The sequence below is a fragment of the Schistocerca nitens genome, chromosome 9, assembly GCF_023898315.1.
Source record: "Schistocerca nitens isolate TAMUIC-IGC-003100 chromosome 9, iqSchNite1.1, whole genome shotgun sequence".
Lineage (NCBI taxonomy): Eukaryota > Metazoa > Arthropoda > Insecta > Orthoptera > Acrididae > Schistocerca > Schistocerca nitens.
The window spans coordinates 133,685,468-133,706,980 of NC_064622.1; the positions used below are offsets into that span (position 1 = coordinate 133,685,468).

Genomic DNA, 21,513 nt, shown 5'->3' on the forward strand with positions numbered 1-21,513 from the left:
TTTCAGATTTTATTTTATTTCCACCTTTCTGACAGTCAAGCACAGTGACTTTGTTTTTGTGGGTATGCTAAAGAAATTTGGCTTTTATCAAACTTTTCCGCTGAGGCAGTCAGTGTATTTGAAACGAAGTGTTTAATTCCACACTATTGTCTAGGTTCAACTGTTTGATGCATTTCAAGTGCACGTTTTCATCTTCTAGCATGTGCGGCATTATGCCATAATAAAGAACCAAACACGAGATAGTACAGCACTGGTACTCAAAGAAAATTGACATCTCGAAAACCACACTGAAAAGCTTATAATATCTGATCGAGGACTACTTCAATGGGAATCTGGACATATGAATGTACACTTTAAGTATGCACTTTAAATGTGCACATTCCGATGCTCTTGGGGTATCCTCTGATGTCTTGTTTCTTTTATGACATAATGTAAGATCTTCTAATGTTTTACAATTACGAACATACGGGCCTCCTCCGTCATCGTAGCTGTGCAAGCGCGGTGGCACCTATCATCTGGCGCTCTCTAGCAACTGCTGAAATGAACCTACTTCTGACAAATTGCAGGAAAATATTGTGAATAGTGATTTGAACAGTGTTACTTTCAAAGTAAATTTCCTTTACACAAATTGAACTATGTGCGAGAATGTACAATGAATTTCTTAAATCACACAGCGTTTGACTCTCATTTAAAAATCACACATACTACAATAGTACAAGTTTATATGCCAACTAGCTCTGCAGATGATGAAGAAATTGATGAAATGTATGATGAGATAAAAGAAATTATTCAGGTAGTGAAGGGAGACGAAAATTTAATAGTCATGGGTGACTGGAATTCGAGAGTAGGAAAAGGGAGAGAAGGAAACGTAGTAGGTGAATATGGATCGGGGGAAAGAAATGAAAGAGGAAGCCGTCTGGTAGAATTTTGCACAGAGCATAGCTTAATCATAGCTAACACTTGGTTCAAGAATCATAAAAGAAGGTTGTACACATGGAAGAATCCTGGAAATACTAGAAGGTATCAGATAGATTATATAATGGTAAGACAGAGATTTAGGAACCAGGTTTTAAATTGTAAGACATTTCCAGGGGCAGATGTGGACTCTGACCACAATCTATTGGTTATGAGCTGTAGATTAAAACTGAAGAAACTGCAAAAAGGTGGAAATTTAAGGAGATGGGACCTGGACAAACTGATTAAACCAGAGGTTGTACAGAGTTTCAGGGAGAGCATAAGGGAACAATTGTGACAAATGGAGGAAAGAATACAGTGGAAGAAGAATGGGTAGCTCTGAGGGATGAAGTAGTGAAGGCAGCAGAGGATCAAGTAGGTAAAAAGACGAGGGCTAGTAGAAATCCTTGGGTAACAGAAGAAATATTGAATTTAATTGATGGAAGGAGAAAATATAAAAATACAGTAAATGAAGCAGGCAAAAAGGAATACAAACGTCTCAAAAATGAGATCGACAGGAAGTGCAAAATGGCTAAGCAGGGATGGCTAGAGGACAAATGTAGGGATGTAGAGGCTTATCTCACTAGGGGTAAGATAGATACTGCCTACAGGAAAATTAAAGAGACCTTTGGAGATAAGAGAACCGCTTGTATGAACATCAAGAGCTCAGATGGAAACCCAGTTCTAAGCAAAGAAGGGAAAGCAGAAAGGTGGAAGGGCGACGTACTTGAGGACAATATTCTGGAAATGGAAGAGGATGAAGATGAAATGGGAGATATGATACTGTGTGAAGAGTTTGACAGAGCACTGAAAGACCTGAGTGGAAACAAGGCCCCGGGAGTAGACAACATTCCATTAGAACTACTGACAGCCTTGGGAGAGCCAGTACTGACAAAACTCTACCATCTGGTGAGCAAGATGTACGAGACAGGCGAAATACCTTCAGACTTCAAGAAGAATTTAATAATTCAAATCCCAAAGAAAGTAGGTGTTGACAGAAGTGAAAATTACTGAACAGTTAGTTTAATAAGCCACAGCTGCAAAATACTAGTGCGAATTCTTTACAGACGAATGGGAAAACTAGTAGAAGCCAACCTTGGGGAAGATCAGTTTGGATTCTGTAGATATATTGGAACACGTGAGGCAATACTGACCTTACAACTTATCTTAGAAGAAAGATTAAGGAAAGGCAAACCTACGTTTCTAGCATTTGTAGACGTAGAGAAAGCTTTTGACAGTGTTCACTGGAATACTCTCTTTCAAATTCTAAGGGTGGCAGGGGTAAAATACAGGGAGCGAAAGGCTATTTACAATTTGTACAGAAACCAGATGGGAGTTAAAAGAGTCGAGGGACATGAAAGGGAAGCAGTGGTTGGTTGGAAAGTATTTGTATGGAGTGTAGCCATGTATGGAAGTGAAACATGGACATTAAATAGTTTGAACAAGAAGCTTTCGAAATGTGGTGCTACAGAAGAATGCTGAAGATTAAATGGGTAGATCACATAACTAATGAGGAGGTATTGAATAGAATTGGGGAGAAGAGGAGTGGCACAACTTGACAAGAAGAAGGGACCAGTTGGTAGGACATGTTCTGAGGCATCAAAGAATCACAAATTTAGCATTGGAGGGCAGTGTGGAGTGTAAAAATCATAGAGGGAGACCAAGAGATGAATACACTAAGCAGATTCAGAAGGACGTAGGTTGCAGTAAGTACTGGGAGATGAAGAAGCTTGCAGAGGATAGAGTAGCATGGAGAGCTGCATCAAACCAGTTTCAGGACTGAAGACCACAACAACAACAACAACAACAACAACAACAACAATAGTTCTGAAAGATAGTGTAGTAGTGTGCAATAAATACGAACTATGCCACATGCCAAGAAATTCAATAAAAGTAAATTCTGTGGCAACCAGTTCATAAACAAAGCAAGCCACACTGTGGAAAGTAACCTATGTATCAATTCTTCAGGGAAGAAACTGCCACATGGCATGCCTCTTGGTGATTCAAATTTTTGTGTTAACAATGACGCTCTTTGTAGTGGATTTGTTGTTGTTGCTGTGGGCATCTTATCTTCTTTGATAAAGGAAGTGGCGAAATGTAAACAGTGTGATGGTGTAGGCTCTCTGGAAATAACTGAACAATGACTGCAGCTCATGGTCTCGCGGTTGCGTTCTCGCTTCCCGAGCAAGGGGGTTCCGGGTTCAATTCCTGGTGGTGTTCAGGGATTTTCATCTGCCTCTAGATGACTGAATGTTTGTGTTGTCCTCATCATTTCATCATCATCATTCATGAAAGTGTCAAGTTTGGATTGAGCAAAAATTGGGAATTTGTTCGGGCGCTGATAACTACGCAGTTGAGTGCCCCAAAAACCAAACATCACCACCACCACCACCACCACCACCATCATCATCATCATCATCATCATCATCATCATCATAACTGAACAACAAAATAGCAGGAAGGGTTTAGCGCCAAAATTAGTTGTTCTATGTAGATCCTGCAATAAATCTACCTCGAAAATGACTTCTAAAATTGTGCATAATTCATATGATGTGAATTTGGTGTTAGTGTATGCAATGTGTGCAATAAGGAAAGGAACAACGGCTGCTCAAACGTCTTCTGGTTTGATGGACCTTTGTCCTCCTTCCAATAGGTTCAGCAAGTACATAAAAATACTTAAAGCATCAATGAAACATGCAGTAGAAGAAACTGTAAATATTAGTGAAATGACGGACATTCGTTCCTTCAATGGTGTTGTAAGTGCTACTTCTCTGGAGAATGGAAAAGTTGATGATGTTGAGTGCTTATCTAAGTACTGCCACACCTGCCATGGTAACACTGAAGGACATTTGAACATCAGTGTTCTAACAATTATGATGGTTACAGTGGAGGTTGTAATACACAAAAAAATTTAAATAAATAAAATTGAATGTGAATACGTTTCTTATTGTCACTGTTGCATTTTGAAATCTTTTCTGTTATCTTACTTTCTGTTTCAGTTTTTGAATGAAGCAACCATGGGTTGTGTGTGTGTTTGTGTTTGTTTGTGTGTCTATCAACATACCAACTCTTTCGTTTGGTGAGTTACATCATCTGTGTTTTTTGAATATGAATATAGTTGCATTGTTAAAACGTTCTGTGGTTATTGGTATTCTTTTGGGCATCGGACTTCCTTACATTTTTGTTGAAGCTGCAGGCGGCGGAGGACTCCGGGGACACCAGCGCTTGTCGTAATCACGAAAATCCTCTTCCTGTAACTTTCCTCTTCATTTACTTCAACAAATAAAATGTGTGATATGGTTCTTTAACATTACTTTATTCACTCACACATACAATACATTGACATCACAATACTTCATCTCTAAAATCGCACATCCTCATCGCCCTTCTACAAATGAAAGAGTTTGACTGTGTCTGTCTAAAAAAAACTGTACAACAAAATGAATGAGAAAATGTTTTCATTTGTCTGCACCTTACCACGCATTCATAATTAATGTCTTTGCCAACCCTCTGGTTACTCGGTGTTTCAATTTTTTTGTTTTTTAATAAATCTTAATTTTATGGCATCCTGGGGGCCTTTCATCATGTTCTTATACAAGGTATAGAGTGTGATGGACCTCTAAAAATATTTCAGAGGTCACTGCCCGTTTATAACATTAGATATATGAATTACCTAGGTGATGGGGACTCTAAAGCTTTCAGTAAAATTAATGAGTTCAATGTTTATGGTGGTACCTTGGTAACAAAACTGGAATGTTGTGGACATTTGCAAAAGAGGATGGGTGCTAGATTGAGGAAGCTACAAAGAGAAATGAAAGGAAAGTTGCTATCTGATCGAAAATCTCTGTCTGGCCGAGACAAATTGACAGAAACTGAAATAGACAATCTTCAGTGTTGTTATGGCCTAGCCATTAGACAAACTGCACCTCTGAATGATGTTACAGCAATGAGAAAAGCTGTATGGGCCACCTGCTTTCATAAGTTGTCCACAGATGACCACCCTGTTCACGGACTTTGCCCTAAAGAAGCAGGTTCTTGGTATGGTTACCAAAAAGCAAAAGAAAGTGGTCATATATACCATTAAAAAGCGTTTTCTACCTGAGCCTGTTATGAAATAAAACCAATTTTTAGAGACCTGAGTGACCCTGTTTTGCTTAGTAAACGTCTTCATGGGGGCACTCAGAATACAAATGAAAGTTTCAAACTTTGCATATGGGAAAGATTACTCAAGAATGTTTTTGTAGGATTAAATACATTAAAAGTTAGTGTACTAGATGCAGTGATATGTTTCAATGATGGAGAGATAGGAAGGTTGAAAGTCCTGAGAAAATTAGGCATAAAATGTGACTCTAATATGGAAGATCAATTGCTTGCGTGTGACAGACAATGGGTGCATGAAGCTGAAAGAATCGCTCTTCAAGTTACCAAAGGAGCAAGAAGTGCTAGAATGAATGCCAAGAGAAAGCTTGAAGATGAAGAAATGTTACAGGATGAAGACTATGCTTCAGGAATGTACTGAGGCATGGTTTAATTTGACTCATATCGTCATTCGCAATTTCGCGCAAATTGTGTTTTTCAAAATTCAGGTACAAATATTTCCTAAAGTTTATAAAGCATTTCTTTAATTTTTTTCTGTAACTTGCAATAGTCCGTAGTTATGTAGTAGACCTAAGCTTTATTGCAGAGTCAACTAAATTAGTTGTCTTGTGACAAATTAGTTGTCTTGTGACAGCCAGAGCGAGAGCACCAGCAGCAGCGAGTACTGTTTGTATAAAGCGTTTATTTTGCATTTTGTTTACGACCTTCCACTAAGGAAGGGATTCTATTTGTGTTTATCTGCTCTGCATAGAAACTAACAGTTCTTGATCGTTAGGAGAGAAATTTATTTTGTACTTATTTGCTGCGCTTAGCTTTTAAATAGTTTTTCTGGGAAAACCTAGCGTAGTTTTCGCGTCTCGTATTTCAGTGAGTGTTTCTTGATTATCAGAGTAGCTCATCAGAAGATTATCTTGGGAATTTGTCACCGTATAGAGTAGGGTAAACATAGTCATGTGTAGGGACTGTGGTTGTTGTGAGCGGACGCAAGGAGAATTGGCCACTCTTCGGGGGCAGGTGGAGGCTTTTGTCTGTTAGGCTCATCGAGCTCGAGGCGCAGGCGTCGGCTCGTAGTGGCGTTGGGGCAACTGTGATGAGACCTATGCCTACTTCGGTGGCCTTGGAATCACATGGAACCCCTGATGTCGCTGCGTCTTCCGGCAGTGAGCATCTTACCGGTCAGCCATCACTCCAGGGTGAATGGCGGACAGTGGTGGGCTCGCGTGTGCCTGGCCGAAAGGCGAAGGTGGGATCTGGCCGCGTGGCAGCTGCCTTACCCCTTTCCAACAGGTACGGGGTGCTTCCTAGTGGTGATGACATCGTTTCCGAGCCACCACAGGATGCCTCGCCTGTTGGGCCAGTGGCCGATTCTTCGGCAAGGTCCCGGCAGTCACAGAGGGCGGGCCTATTAGTTATAGGGAGCTCCAACGTTAGGCGGGTTATGGAGCCCCTCAGGAAAATAGCGGGTAGGTCGGGGAAGAATGCCAGTGTGCACTCGGTGTGCTTGCCGGGGGGTCTCGTCCGTAATGTGGAGGAGGCCCTTCCGGCAGCTATTGAACGCACCGGGTGTGACCGGCTGCAGATAGTAGCACATGTCGGAACGAATGACGCCTGCCGCTTGGGTTCTGAGGCCATCCTTGGTTCCTTCCGGCGGCTGGCTGATTTGGTGAAGACAACCAGCATCGCACGCGGAGTGCAAGCTGAGCTTAATATCTGAAGCATAGTGCCCAGAGTCGATCGCGGTCCTCTGGTTTGGAGCCGTGTGGAGGGTCTAAACCAGAGGCTCAGACGACTCTGCGACTATAATGGTTGCAAATTCATCGACCTCCGTTATTGGGTGGAGAACTGTAGGGCCCCCCTAGACAGGTCAGGCGTGCACTACACACCGGAAGCAGCTACTAGGGTAGCAGAGTACGTGTGGCGTGCACACGGGGGTTTTTTAGGTTAGAGGGACCCCCCCTTGGGCGAAACGATAAAATACCTGACGGCTTACCAGAGAGAACATCAGCATCGTTGATAAAGAACGTCCGTCCTCAGAGACCAAAAACAGGAAAAGTTAACGTAATATTGGTAAACTGCAGGAGTATCCAGGGCAAGGTTCCTGAATTAGTATCGCTTATTGAAGGAAATAGTGCGCATATAGTATTAGGAACGGAAAGTTGGTTAAAACCGGAAGTGAACAGTAACGAAATCCTAGACACAGAATGGAATATATACCGCAAGGATAGGATAAACGCCAATGGTGGAGGAGTATTTATAGCAGTAAAGAATTCAATAATATCCAGTGAAGTTATTAGCAAATGCGAATGTGAAATAATCTGGGTTAAGTTAAGTATCAAAGGTGGGTCAGATATGATAGTCGGATGCTTCTATAGACCACCTGCATCAGCAACCTTAGTAGTTGAGCGCCTCAGAGAGAACCTGCAGAACGTCGTGAAGAAGTTTCGTGATCATACTATTGTAATAGGGGGAGACTTCAATCTACCAGGTATAGAATGGGATAGTCACACAATCAGAACTGGAGCCAGGGACAGAGACTCTTGTGACATTATCCTGACTGCCTTGTCCGAGAATTACTTCGAGCAGATAGTTAGAGAACCAACTCGTGAAGCTAACGTTTTAGACCTCATAGCAACAAATAGACCGGAACTTTTCGACTCCGTGAATGTAGAAGAGGGTATCAGTGATCATAAGTCAGTGGTTGCATCAATGACTACAAGTGTAATAAGAAATGCCAAGAAAGGAAGGAAAATATATTTGCTTAACAAGAGTGATAGGGCACAAATCGCAGAATATCTGAGTGACCACCATCAAACGTTCATTTCTGAGGAAGAGGATGTGGAACAAAAATGGAAAAAATTCAGAAACATCGTCCAGTACGCCTTAGATAAGTTCGTACTGACTAAGGTCCAAAGCGAGGGGAAAGATCCACCGTGGTATAACAATCATGTACGAAAGGTACTACGGAAACAAAGAAAGCTTCATCATAGGTTTAAGAGTAGTCGAATCATAGCTGATAAGGAAAAGCTGAACGAAGCGAAAAAGAGCGTAAAGAGAGCAATGAGAGAAGCATTCAACGAATTCGAACATAAAACATTGGCAAACAATCTAAACAAGAACCCTAAAAAGTTTTGGTCATATGTAAAATCGGTAAGCGGATCTAAATCCCCTATTCAGTCACTCGTTGACCACGATGGCACCGAAACAGAGGACGACCGAAGAAAGGCAGAAATACTGAATTCAGTGTTCCGAAACTGTTTCACTGCGGAAAATCGTAACACGGTCCCTGACTTCAGCCGTCGCACGGACGCCAAAATGGAAAATATTGAAATAAACGATATCGGAATTGAAAAACAACTGCTATCACTTAGTAGCGGAAAAGCATCCGGACCAGACGAGATACCCGTAAGATTCTACAGTGATTATGCTAAAGAACTTGCCCCCTTTCTATCAGCAATTTATCGTAGATCTCTGGAAGAACGTAAAGTACCTAGCGACTGGAAGAAAGCGCAGGTCGTTCCCATTTTCAAGAAGGGTCATAAATCAGATGCGAATAATTATAGGCCTATTTCGCTTACGTCAATCTGTTGTAGAATAATGGAACATGTTTTATGTTCTCGTATTATGACGTTCTTAGATAATACAAATCTCCTTCATCATAACCAACATGGATTCCGCAAACAGAGATCATGTGAAACTCAGCTCGCCCTATTTGTCCAAGAAATTCACAGTGCCGTAGACACTGGCGAGCAGATTGATGCCGTATTCCTGGACTTCAGGAAGGCATTTGATACGGTTCCGCACTTACGTTTAGTGAAAAAAATACGAGCTTACGGAATATCGGACCAGGTTTGTGATTGGATTCAGGATTTCCTAGAAGAAAGAACACAACATGTCATTCTTAACGGTTCAAAATCTGCAGATGTAGAGGTAATTTCGGGAGTACCGCAAGGAAGCGTGATAGGACCTTTATTGTTTACAATATACATAAATGACTTAGTTGACAACATCGGTAGCTCCGTGAGGCTATTTGCAGATGACACGGTTGTCTACAAGAAAGTAGCAACATCAGAAGACTCGTACGTACTCCAGGAAGACCTGCAGAGGATTAATGAATGGTGCGACAGCTGGCAGCTTTCCCTAAACGTAGATAAATGTAATATAATGCGCATACATAGGGGCAGAAATCCATTCCAGTACGATTATGCCATAGGTGGTAAATCATTGGAAGCGGTAACGACCGTAAAATACTTAGGAGTTACTATCCGGAGCGATCTGAAGTGGAATGATCACATAAAACAAATAGTGGGAAAAGCAGGTGCCAGGTTGAGATTCATAGGAAGAATTCTAAGAAAATGTGACTCATCGACGAAAGAAGTAGCTTACAAAACGCTTGTTCGTCCGATTCTTGAGTATTGCTCATCAGTATGGACCCTTACCAGGTTGGATTAATAGAAGAGATAGACATGATCCAGCGAAAAGCAGCGCGATTCGTCATGGGGACATTTAGTCAGCGCGAGAGCGTTACGGAGATGCTGAACAAGCTCCAGTGGCGGACACTTCAAGAAAGGCGTTACGCAATACGGAGAGGTTTATTATCGAAATTACGAGAGAGCACATTCCGGGAAGAGATGGGCAACATATTACTACCGCCCACATATATCTCGCGTAATGATCACAACGAAAAGATCCGAGAAATTAGAGCAAATACGGAGACTTACAAGCAGTCGTTCTTCCCACGCACAATTCGTGAATGGAACAGGGAAGGGGGGATCAGATAGTGGTACAATAAGTACCCTCCGCCACACACCGTAAGGTGGCTCGCGGAGTGTAGATGTAGATGTAGATTATAGAAAAAATAAAATGTTATTAGGAAAAAAAATTAGAAAAATTAAAATGTAAGATGTGGTATTTTGTTATCATTTTGATATACATAATAGGTGGAATTAAATAGGTCTGGTACCACAGTCATCATGTCATGCATAGCTGGTAAAAATTTGGTCTCCTTCAAATGCATAACATTGGATTAAATGGTACCTCAATTTGAGGAAGCATTGTGGAAAAAAAATTGCATCAATTTCTTTGTAATTTTTTTAATAACCCTAAGCAAGTTCAAAAATATTCAAAATACTTCTAATCTGTTTAGAAAGTATGCTGCTTTACCTGTTATCAACAAAAAGTCTGTAAAACATATACATTATAAACAGTACCTGAAAGAAATAGGTGTTGATTTTTACATAATATTGAGCTGGGAAAGTACCCTGTATCCTTACGAGCTATAAGCACTTGTCCAACAGAAGAGATGTGTTTTACAGTAACAAAGATGAACTAGAGCTCATAGCTCTTAAGGTATGCACTTTAGAGCTCACCTTTACTGGACCTTTTTTGTCTTTATTTTGGTCCATACGACCTCCTCCCAAAATACGGAAAGCAAAAAGCTTGCAGTAGAAAGGGCTCATTTTCGGAGGAAGCAAAATGATTGTCATATATAACTTTAGGTTGTCATTTCCAGACCAGGGTCCCTAACCTCAAATTGGTACATTTACCCTTCTCCATCATCCCTGAAAGTTTGTGACACTGTCACAGAATCACGCTATTTACTGGGCGTGAATAGCTTCAAATGTTGAGTGATCACAATGAAGGACCTGGAGATGCCACACACTCATTATCAGCACCTGACAGAGCTCAAAAAGGATCCTCATTCTGTATCTCCATTTGGCTGGCTACACGTCGTGGTTCCATCAGAGGCATGCCCTCTACTACCCACATTCTGCGGTACTCACAATACTCCAGGGAATTTACAAAGCAAAAGAGTTTACAAACTTTCTTGACAAAAGAAGAATCTTTACCACATTATATCATTATTTTATGAATGAATCCAGAAATAGATTTAATAATTAACGTTAGATTGTGCAATCAATAATAGGAATTTGAAGTATGCCAGATATTTCGTAATTTCAGATATTTCTAAAAGAAGAGTAATTTTAACTCTATATGCAAGGTACTAACAAATTGATTTCTTTTTACATATTTTAGCCAGAAAAATAACACATCGTATACAAAATCATATGAAGTTCATTCAGTTAAACAGCTGATAAAATGTTCACCTATACAAGAAGTGATAGTATACATGGTATTGGTTATTTCTATATAAAAAAAGGTAGTGTTAGAGGATGGTGTCCCATTACACCCTGCTGTCTCTGATAGGAAAAGATATGCCTGTGTTGGGACTGGAGCAGATATGTAGGATGGGGAGAGGGTGGGGAGGGCTGTATCAGACAGTTCCTGCACCTGGGTCTTCCATAGGGGGATTACCTATGTGGCAACGGACTGGCAGTAGGTGTGGCTTAATGATGGAATAAGATACTTTTTGGATTGGGTGGGCAGTGAAATACCATTTTGGAAGGGGTGAGCACTGTTTGTAGGATATAGAACGTTTCTCATTTCCAGGCAGAAATCCTGGCGAAGGATATGTTGCAGGCATTTGATGTATATGAGGTTTTATGCCCAGAACATCCTACATCATATAAACAGTCCTCACCCCCTTCCCAAGTGGTATTTCACCACTCACACAATCTACAAAGTATCTTATTCCGTCCCAATGCCATTTGTACTCCCAATCCCTTGCAACATAGGACATGCCCTTGTGGAAGACCCAGATGCAAGACCTGTATGATACATGCATCCAACACATATCTTCTCCTGTCAGAGGCAGGTTCACCAGCAAAAGCAGTCATGTTACATACCAACTCCATTGGTGGCCCAAGACTTTGCGAGCTAACATAACAAAGATGTTTGGGCTCACATGTGGTTCATCATTGTGGAAGTGTCATGCCCCAAACTCATCTAGGGGTTGAACCGCACGTGTTGCATTACACACCCTACATTAGACACTTGTGACCCTTTGGTTAAATTGCCTGGCTGATGGCAAGTTTGCGAAATACAAAGTTAATATAACATACAAAACGTTGGGAACTAAATTAACGGCTCATAAATGATGTAGGCCACACAGTTGCGAATTGGTTAGAATAATGTTTATTCAGAAAGCAAACTAATAGCGAAAGTGGTCGTATTTAGAATTACTGTTACACTTGAGCGCATATCCATTTGACACAGTTCGATTATTCACAATCTCCTCGTGAATTACAAGTTCATTACTCCACATTATTAACTACATGAAAAGTTAGAGTTTACAGCAGGCACGTGGCTGCTCACCGCTCAGAGACTAAGACCCATGATACCACACAATGTGAAATTTTCAAAGTCATTTCACTTCCTAGCTGCCTAAAGACCGACTGTTCACGTTCGCGTCTCTAGCAGCACTCACCCTTTGGTATCTAGACCAGAACTGCCCACTGTCTGTATCCGACTTCATTTCCCACACACCGAACATCTTTGCTCAACTGACTAGTGCAGTTCCCTTTCCTGAAGCTGTCCATCTGATTGGCTACAGCTTATTCTACACTACTTTACATTTTAGCATATTTAAATAATCAAAGCTTGACCATTTCACGTTCTAAATAAAGTAACAATAATATCCATTACATAATAAATGTAAAATTCTTTTACATAAAACCAATAGAATTTCCTTTTTAACTATGAATGCCATGGCCAGTAGCTCCGCACCAATGTGCTTTCTGATAAATAAATAAAGAACAAAAGTAAGAAACTTCCTGGCAGATTAAAACATTTCTGGTCGGATGAGAATAGGATAATATCAGCAGTAGCAGAAAATTGTGTAATGTGGGTATTATTCTTTATGAATAGGAAGGTAGGGCAGAGAACACGTTACTGTGAACATTACAGTGACAGGGTGGTTGTGATCAGAATCGACAGCAAACCAACACTGTTAATGATAGTGCAGGTAAGCATACTGATATCACAAGCTGGAGATTGAGAAAGTATATGAGGATATTGAAAAGGTAATACAATAGTAAAATGACATGAAAATCTAATAATTATGGGGGCCTGGAATGCAGTTGTAGGGGAAGTAGTAGAAGAAAAGGTTACAGGAGAATGTGGGCTTGGGACGAGGAATTAGAGAGGAGAAAGATTGAGTTCTGTACTAAATTTCAGCTGGTAATGGCAATACTCAGTTCAAGAATCACAAGAGGAGGAGGTATACTTGGAAACGGCTGGGTGATATTGAAAGATTACATCAAGGTCAGACAAAAATTCGGAAATCAGATACTGGATTGTAAGACTTACCCAGGACCAGATGAAGACTCATCACAATGTAATAGTGATGAAGAGTAGGTTGAAGTTTAAGAGATTAGTCAGGAAGAATCAATTAGCAAAGATGTAGGATACAGAAGTACTAAGGAATGACGAGACACGCTGGAAGCTCTCTAAGGCTGTGAATACAGCAATAAGGAGAAGCGCAGTAGGCAGTACAGTTGAAGAGGAATGGACATCTCTAAAAAGAGCAGTCACAGAAGTTGGTAAGAAAACCATAGTTACAAAGAAGGTTATTGCAAAGAAACCATGGGTAACAGAAGAAATACTTCAGCTGATCGATGAAAGAAGGAAGTACAAAAATGTTCCGTGAAAATCAGGAATACGGAAATACAAGTCACTGAAAAATGAAGTAAGTAGGAAGTGCAGGAGAGAGCGGATAAGTGGAAAGAGCACATTGAAGGCCTCTATGAGGGGGAAGATTGCTCTGAAGTGATAGAAGAAGAAACAGGAGTGGATTTAGAAGAGATAGGGGATCTAGTATTAGAATCGGAATTTAAGAGAGCTTTGGAGGACTTAAGACCAAATAAGGCAAAATGGATAGATAGCATTCCATCAGAATTTCTAAAATCATTCGGGGAAGTGGCAACAAAATGACTATTCACATTGATGGGTAGAATGTATGAGTCTGGTGACATACCATCTGACTTTCAGAAAAATATTGTCCACCCAATTCTGAAGACTGCAAGAGCTGACAAGTGCAAGAATTATCGCACAATCAGCTTAATAGCTGCTGCATCCAAGTTGCTGACAAGGATAATATACAGAAGAATGGAAAAGTAAATTGAGGATGGGTTAGATGATGATCAGTTTGGCGTCAGGAAAGGTGAAGGCACCAGAGAGGCAATTCTGACATTGTGGTTGACAATGGGAGCAAGAATAAAGAAATATCGAGACACATTCATATGCTTTGTCGACCTGGAAAAAGTTTTTGAGGATGTAAAGTGGTGCAATATGTTCAAAATTCTGAGAAAATAGGGGTAAGCTATAGGAAGAAACGGGTAATATACACTACTGACCATTAAAATTGCTACACCACGAAGATGACATGCTACAGACGTGAAATTTAACCAACAGGAAGAAGACGCTGTGATATGCAAAAGATTAGCTTTTCAGAGCATTCACACAAGTTTGGCGCCAGTGGCGACACCTACAACATGCTGACATGAGGAAAGTTTCCAACCGATTTCTCATACACAAACAGCAGTTGACCAGCTTTGCCTGGTGAAACGTTGTGATGCCTCGTGTAAGGAGGAGAAATGCGTACCATCACATTTTCAACTTTGTTAAAGGTTGGATTGTAGCCTATTGCGATTGCGGTTTATCGTATCGCGACATTGCTGCTCGCTTTGGTCGAGATCCAATGACTATTAGCAGAATATGGAATTGGTGGGTTCAGGAGGGTAATACGGAACGCCGTGCTGGATCCCAACAGCCTCGTGTCACTAGCACTCGAGATGACAGGCATCTTATCCACATGGCTGTAATGGATCGTGCAGCCACGTCTCGATCCCTGAGTCAACAGATGAAGTTTGCAAGACAACAACCATCTGCACAAACAGTTCGACGACGTTTGCAGCAGCATCAACTATCAGCTCGGAGACCATGGCTGCCGTTACCCTTAATGCTGCATCACAGACACGAGTGCCTGTGATGGTGTACTGAATGACGAACCTGGGTGCACGAATGGCAAAACGTCATTTTTTCGGATGAATCCAGGTTTCGTTTACAGCGTCATGATGGTCGCATCTGTGTTTGGCAACATCGCGGTGAACGCACATTGGAAGCGTGTATTCATCATCACCATACTGGCGTATCACCCGGCGTGATTGTGTGGGGTGCCGTTGGTTACATGTCTCGGTCACCTCTTGTTCGATGTGTTACGACCCGTGGCTCTACCCTTCATTCGATCCCTGCGAAACCCTACATTTCAGCAGGATAATGCATGAACGCATGTTGCAGGTCCTGTACGGGCCTTTCTGGATACAGAAAATGTTCGACTGCTGCCCTGGCCAGCACATTCTCCAGATCTCTGACCAATTGAAAACGTCTGGTCAATGGTGGCCGAGCAACTGGCTCGTCACAAAACGCCAGTCACTATTCTTGATGAACTGTGGCATTGTGTTGAAGCTGCATGGGCAGCTGTACCTGTACAAGCCATCCAAGCTCTGTTTGACTCAACGCCTAGGCGTATCAAGGCCATTATTATGGCCAGAGGTGGTTGTTCTGGGTACTTATTTCTCAGGATCTATGCGCCCAAATTGCGTGAAAATGTAATCACATGTCATTTCTAGTATAATATATTTGTCCAATGAATACCTGTTTATTATCTGCATTTCTTCTTGGTGTAGCAATTTTAATGGCCAGTAGTGTATAATATGTACAAGAGCCAAGAGGGAATAATAAGAGTGGATAACCAAGAACAAAGTGCTTGGATTAAAAAGGGTGTAAGACAGTCTTTCGCTCATTACTGTTCAATCTGTACATTGAACAATCAATGATGGAAATAAAAGAAAAGTTCATAAATAGAATTATAATTCAAGGTGAAGGGATATCAATCATACACTATGCTGATGACATTGCTATCCTGAGTGAAAGTGAAGAATAATTACGTGATATGCTGAATAGAATGAAGAGTGTAATGAGTTCAGAATATGGATTGAGAGTAAATCGAAGAAAGACAAAAGTAATGAGAAGTAGCAGAAAGAAACTTAACATCAGAATTGGTGGTGATGAAGTTAAGGAATTCTGCTACCTAGGCAACAAAATAACTAATGACAGATGGAGCAAGGAGGACATCAAAAGCAGACTAACACTGGCAAAAAGTGTGTTCTAGGGAAAGAGAAGTATACTAGTATCTAACATAGGCCGTAACTTGAGGAAGAAATTTCTAAGAATATATGTTTAGAAAACAGCATTGTATGGTAGTGAAACATGGACAGTGGGAAAACAAGAACAGAAGAGAGCTGAAGCATATGAGCTGTAGTGCTACAGACAAATGTTGAAAATTACGTGGATTGATAAGGTAAGAAATGAAGGAAGTTCTGCACAGAATTGGAGACGAAAGGAATATGTGGAAAACACTGACAAGGAGGAGGGCAGGATGATAGGACATCTATTAAGACATTGGGGAAGGACTTCCATGGTAATAGAGGGAGCTGTAGAGGGCAGAAACTGTAGAGGAAGACAGATTGGAGTACATCCAGCGAATAATTCAGGACGTAGGTTGCAAGTGCTACTCTGAGATGAAGAGGTTGGTACAGGAGAGGAATTCATGGTGAGTCACAGCAAACCAGTTTGACGTCAAGCATGTAAGTGAGAAATTGTTTAAAATGGGTTTGAAATTATTTTTAAAGATGGTTGGAACTTGCTAAGTGTTCTCAGTATCAACACTGCATAAGTACAGTATGGGGTAAATTACACTCTGTTTTAAGTTAATGCTAGTTTTTCACGCATTTCAGTGTTTGCCATATCTCCCGAATTATGTGCTGTACAATTACATAATTTTGCAGGTACGTTAGTGGTATATGTGGATACTGCTTGTAATCTGTGTTGCAAATAGAGTTAGTAGTAGCGAAGTAATAAATTAAAACAGGATGCCTAATGTGGCAGTTTTACTGCATGAACAGCAAAAATGTAGTAAGTGATAAACATTTTTCCTTTCATCATTTTGCGGGAGGGAAGGGTGGTTGATGAGAAAAAGTTTTGTAAAGGTTTGAAATTATGTGAAAAGTTTGTTGCAAATCACTAAATGCTCTCATTCTGAAATGCTGAGTGTATATAATCTGAATATTTGCTTGCAGTGAGATAATTGTCCAAGACATGTATGTAGTTTTTGACTGTAACATATGTTGTACGTGTTACATTTTTAACATAAGATTATACCTCTTAATGAGTAGATTATGACACCATTTTAAACTTGTAAAATTGGTCAATAACTAGAAAAGATTGAAAATCAGGTTTTTGTTGGCCCTGGAACCCCTTAGCTATGCAATCTGCAACTGGGACTGTGCACCTTAGCCGGGTTGACCATTTAAAAATACAGATATAGATAAAACCCTAGTATCGGTAAACAAATAATTTGCTGCTGCTACTTTATCTTTGTTACCCAGATGACAACCTCACTGTATTGTTCATTAAGCCAGGTCTGAAGGCTTCATTTTGTGGTTCCTCTGTGCATTTGACCACATGCCAAGGGGCTCTGTGTGCTCATGTGGCAATTAGATCATTTGCAGTGTTCAAATGTTCCCACACCTGCCTTTTTGTTTTAAACACTGTGTCTTGTTAGTACTTTCCTGATTCAATCTGTGGGAATTGAATGGGAGAAAAACTTTTCCCTTAATTAGTTTGTTTTCACTTGAAGCTCCAGATCTAGGCCTACTCTTTGTCAGTGTAGCCTTTTCTCCTGAAGATAGTTCTTAAATGATCAGACTGTTTCAGCAAGAACTGTGGTTGAAAGAAATATGCCTTGTAACGTGGCCTAACGTCCATAAAACAAAATTCCTCAATGATATAGCATGGTAGTCAAAGCACAATACAATAACAAATAGCTAACAGTGAAACGGTCTTCATAGAGAACTGAAATTGAAAGGCTACCATGTGTAGTTCAAACTATTCAAACTGCATTATAGCAAGCAGTGCTTTCTCATTTGTATTTTGCATATCTATTGTGCCATGTGAATGCTTGAAGAATGGATGCATATTTTCATGCATTTCTTCTACTGTACCTTCTTTGATCATGTGTTATGTTGTGTGTTAATAATTTTGTTGCTGTTTAATGATGTAAATCTTTCCACATAGTCCATGGCCGTCCCGTAAGTATTTGTTCCCTTGCTTGACCTGCACACATATTTGGTAATATGTGTATTCTGTCCAAGTGCTTTAATATCAATACAGTAAATATATTTTTTTAAATATATCTCATAAGTTTTTTAGTGTAAGTGTAACTTTAACAAAACATGATGATAAATGAGAATAGGGCTAAACAATGAAAAATTTCCATTTCTTTTATGAAGTTTGAACTGAGTGAACCATAAAATAAAAATGTGTGGAAAGGGGGGGGGGGGGGTGGAGTAGTTATGACACATGTGGAAAAGGAGTAAATGAGTGTGTTTTCGTGTAACAGAATAAATTAAAAGGTGTGCCATATAGAGTATTTACTTATTTTTATTATTCTTTTTTTCTAATGTATGTATTTTATAAATTTTGCAGATTGCAGAGCGTACGCCTTGGAATCTATTAATGTAGTGCGGAAATATTCTTGGATCTTAGATGTTCCTTTGAGCTTCTTTCTGTCCACCTATTGGTATATTTTGCCTTCAAATGAACGCAGAATTCTGAAGGTAAAAAAGTATATACATTTTAATATTGTTGTCTGCTATTTCTTTGTATAAAGCTGTAACAAAAGTACTGCATGGATCAGTCTGATTTTTTTATGCCCAGACATCTTCATCATCTCCTATAAAGGTATAAAGGGCGCTGTCAGCTTTTTTACCTTTAAGAATATACAGCACAACATGTAACTGTGCATTCTTAGAGGCCTCAAACCAGATGAAACTTGGGCTACAGCAGTATTTGCATTAAAATCAACCTTCCATGCAAGAGCATGTTCTGAATCATGGGTAAAACCTGGATCTCTATCTTGTAGAACCAACACCTCCTCCCAATTTGTTTTATTGGAGGATGGTTGAAAGTTTAGTCTTACTATAAGTCTCTTCTACTTTCCCCAGAATCAAATTTCCACTCTGTAACAGATACATTAATAACTGCTTGCCGCACCATAAGTCAAACTTACTTTTTCGCTATCTAATACTCACGTATTTCGGACCAATTCAGATCTTTAGCCAACTAGCTCTTCTCTTTATCAGTGTGGTGGGCTGCTACAAAAGTGTGATGATAAATGAAGGAATTGTGGTTTGCTAATGGAAGATTAGTGGGAGGCAAATACCTGAAGAAAACTTCATAAAACCATGCATTTCCATCTTATGTGGAGAAAGTTTGTATAGACTGCAAGTTCTTTAGTTATAAACAACTACATACACTGAGGGACACAGAGATATTCTGGCATAATGTTTGCTGTTGTGACAGAAGCAGTAGTTTGTAGGTATCTTCTGTTTCAGCACCACAGCTTAGATAATGTGAAAAAGTTTATAAACATGAAATTTCCCAACTAGTTCCTTAGGACTTTAACAATTAAGAACTGTACAGGCATAATTTGTAACTGTGGTGCATCTGCCAGAGCCAGGAACATAGCCCAGCAGCTCTGATTCTATGCAAACCTTTTGGAAAGAAAGGACGGTCATGTGCCAGGGCTATGATAGACTTCTTTTTGATGACTCCCAGTCACAATACAGGTAAAAAATATAACATCTTGATTGCATTGGGTAACCTAATAAAACAAGTTTGAAATTTCACTAGTTGAAAGAGTGAATACAATGTAAAAACCATTGAAACACTAAAAAAACATCTGCTACCTTGGTACATCTAAAGATGGGTGCTATATGAGTTTAATGCCTTTCCAGCTATCAATATAAACATGTCGTGTATCTGGCCTCATCAAAATAATTACAAATTTTGGCTGTATGTACTTAAATGCATTATAATCATTGATGTTATCTGTGTGCTGTTAGTGAGAACATTCAGTAAAGAAAATTTTTTATCACTTTGTCAATATCTGAATTTAAATTTGCCTGCTGCAGTCAGCAGTAATAAATATTACAGTAACAACCAAAAGTCAATTTGTCTCTACCCCTACAGACACACATTCCCAAACTGCAACACAAAGATTTTATTATGATATAGTCTGTGGCAAAATAAAATGGAATAAAATGGCTGAATAGGGAGAGAGTGGGGACTAATTTAGAAAGCAACTATAGTAAATGACAAAATTCTGAAACAGAAATCTGGCTGTTGGTTGTCCACAGGATGTATAAGATTTGGGCAAAGTTCAGAAAGGAGATAAATGTGTATGAGACGTTATATACTTAGACTTCTGTATTTGCATTTGTGCTGGAATAGCTATTCAGCAGAAATTATTGTGCATTGGCACCAATTAGAGTGGATACAATAGAAAGGCAACACCACAATAGTGAAACAAGTTGAACAGTACTCCACAAAAGTGTATTGAGTGAAAACAAAGTGACATTAACTGGGATTGTCATAGATAATATGTAAAATTATCATTAAATAAAATCCGACTGTTAAGGTTTAGCACTTGCAGCAAAATGATTCCAAATTATAGTGGAAAAATCAAATGTCTGCAAATTCAGACATCCCTATAATAAGACTGTAATACCAGATGATAAGTTGCATGTCATTCCCCACAGGAAAATTTCATACATAATTGTATTTTCATGCTGGACAAAAGATATAAATTTGTAACACTGCACCAATATTTCACATTTCTGTGTTGATTACAAGAAATAAAATTAATGTTGACATGCTACAAACATTGTCTTTCTGTATGTATACTCCACACCAATTTAGAAGGAACTTTATGAATTAAATATGACTCTTTATTTCTCCACGGATATTTAATTATATTACAATGCTTTCAGTTGCTGGTTCAACACTTGCATCACAAGCCAATAGAAGCAGTAATGAGAGAAAGCTGCATTGTACAGCACAAGAATTCAAATCTGTACCATAGGGAGTTTCAAGCTTGGAAACTCACATTCCATAATTGTTTTTCAGCAACTGGCAGTTGAAATCTCTCTTGTGAAATTTAACTGACATTAACTAAAAGTGGCAAAGCAATCAGGCAAATTTTGGCATGTCACGTCTGACCATTCCCTTGTAAGTAATGTGTCTCATTATCTCTATGTATTGTAACTCTTTCTTTGTTACAGAAACAGTGTGTGTGTGCCACACTAAAAAGAGATTGTATAATCATAAATTGAATGGGAGACAATGAATTAAAGTACATTACTCTGGAAGCAGGTTTTCACAACTTCCAAATCTTTGTGCGTGCAAGGTATAAGACATGTATCTTTGGGTCCATTTTTTTTTATTTCTGAGGCTTGCGTGTGTGCCTGCGTGCTCCCCCACCCCCACCCCCCCCCCACCCCCCACACAGATGTGTCAGTAGTGCTGTTACATGTGTTCTGGAGTGTCCTTTCATTCTCTATGCTTGCAGGCTCTTAAAGGAGTTTCCATTAGTAAGTTGCTGAAATCATTTGCTGTCAACTTAACTTTGTTATTAAAACACACACACACACACACACACACACA

The 21,513-nt window shown here is 39.7% G+C and overlaps 1 protein-coding gene across 1 annotated transcript in view; it reads left to right on the forward strand.

The window, feature by feature from the left end:
* LOC126203912 (N-acetylglucosaminyl-phosphatidylinositol de-N-acetylase) overlaps positions 1 to 21,513 on the forward strand; it is a 114,612-nt gene that overhangs the window by 92,204 nt on the left and 895 nt on the right. Inside the window, exon 5 of the mRNA XM_049938300.1 lies at positions 18,496 to 18,626. Coding sequence (XP_049794257.1) covers positions 18,496 to 18,626 — 131 coding nt within the window. The remainder of the gene's footprint in view (positions 1 to 18,495; positions 18,627 to 21,513) is intronic.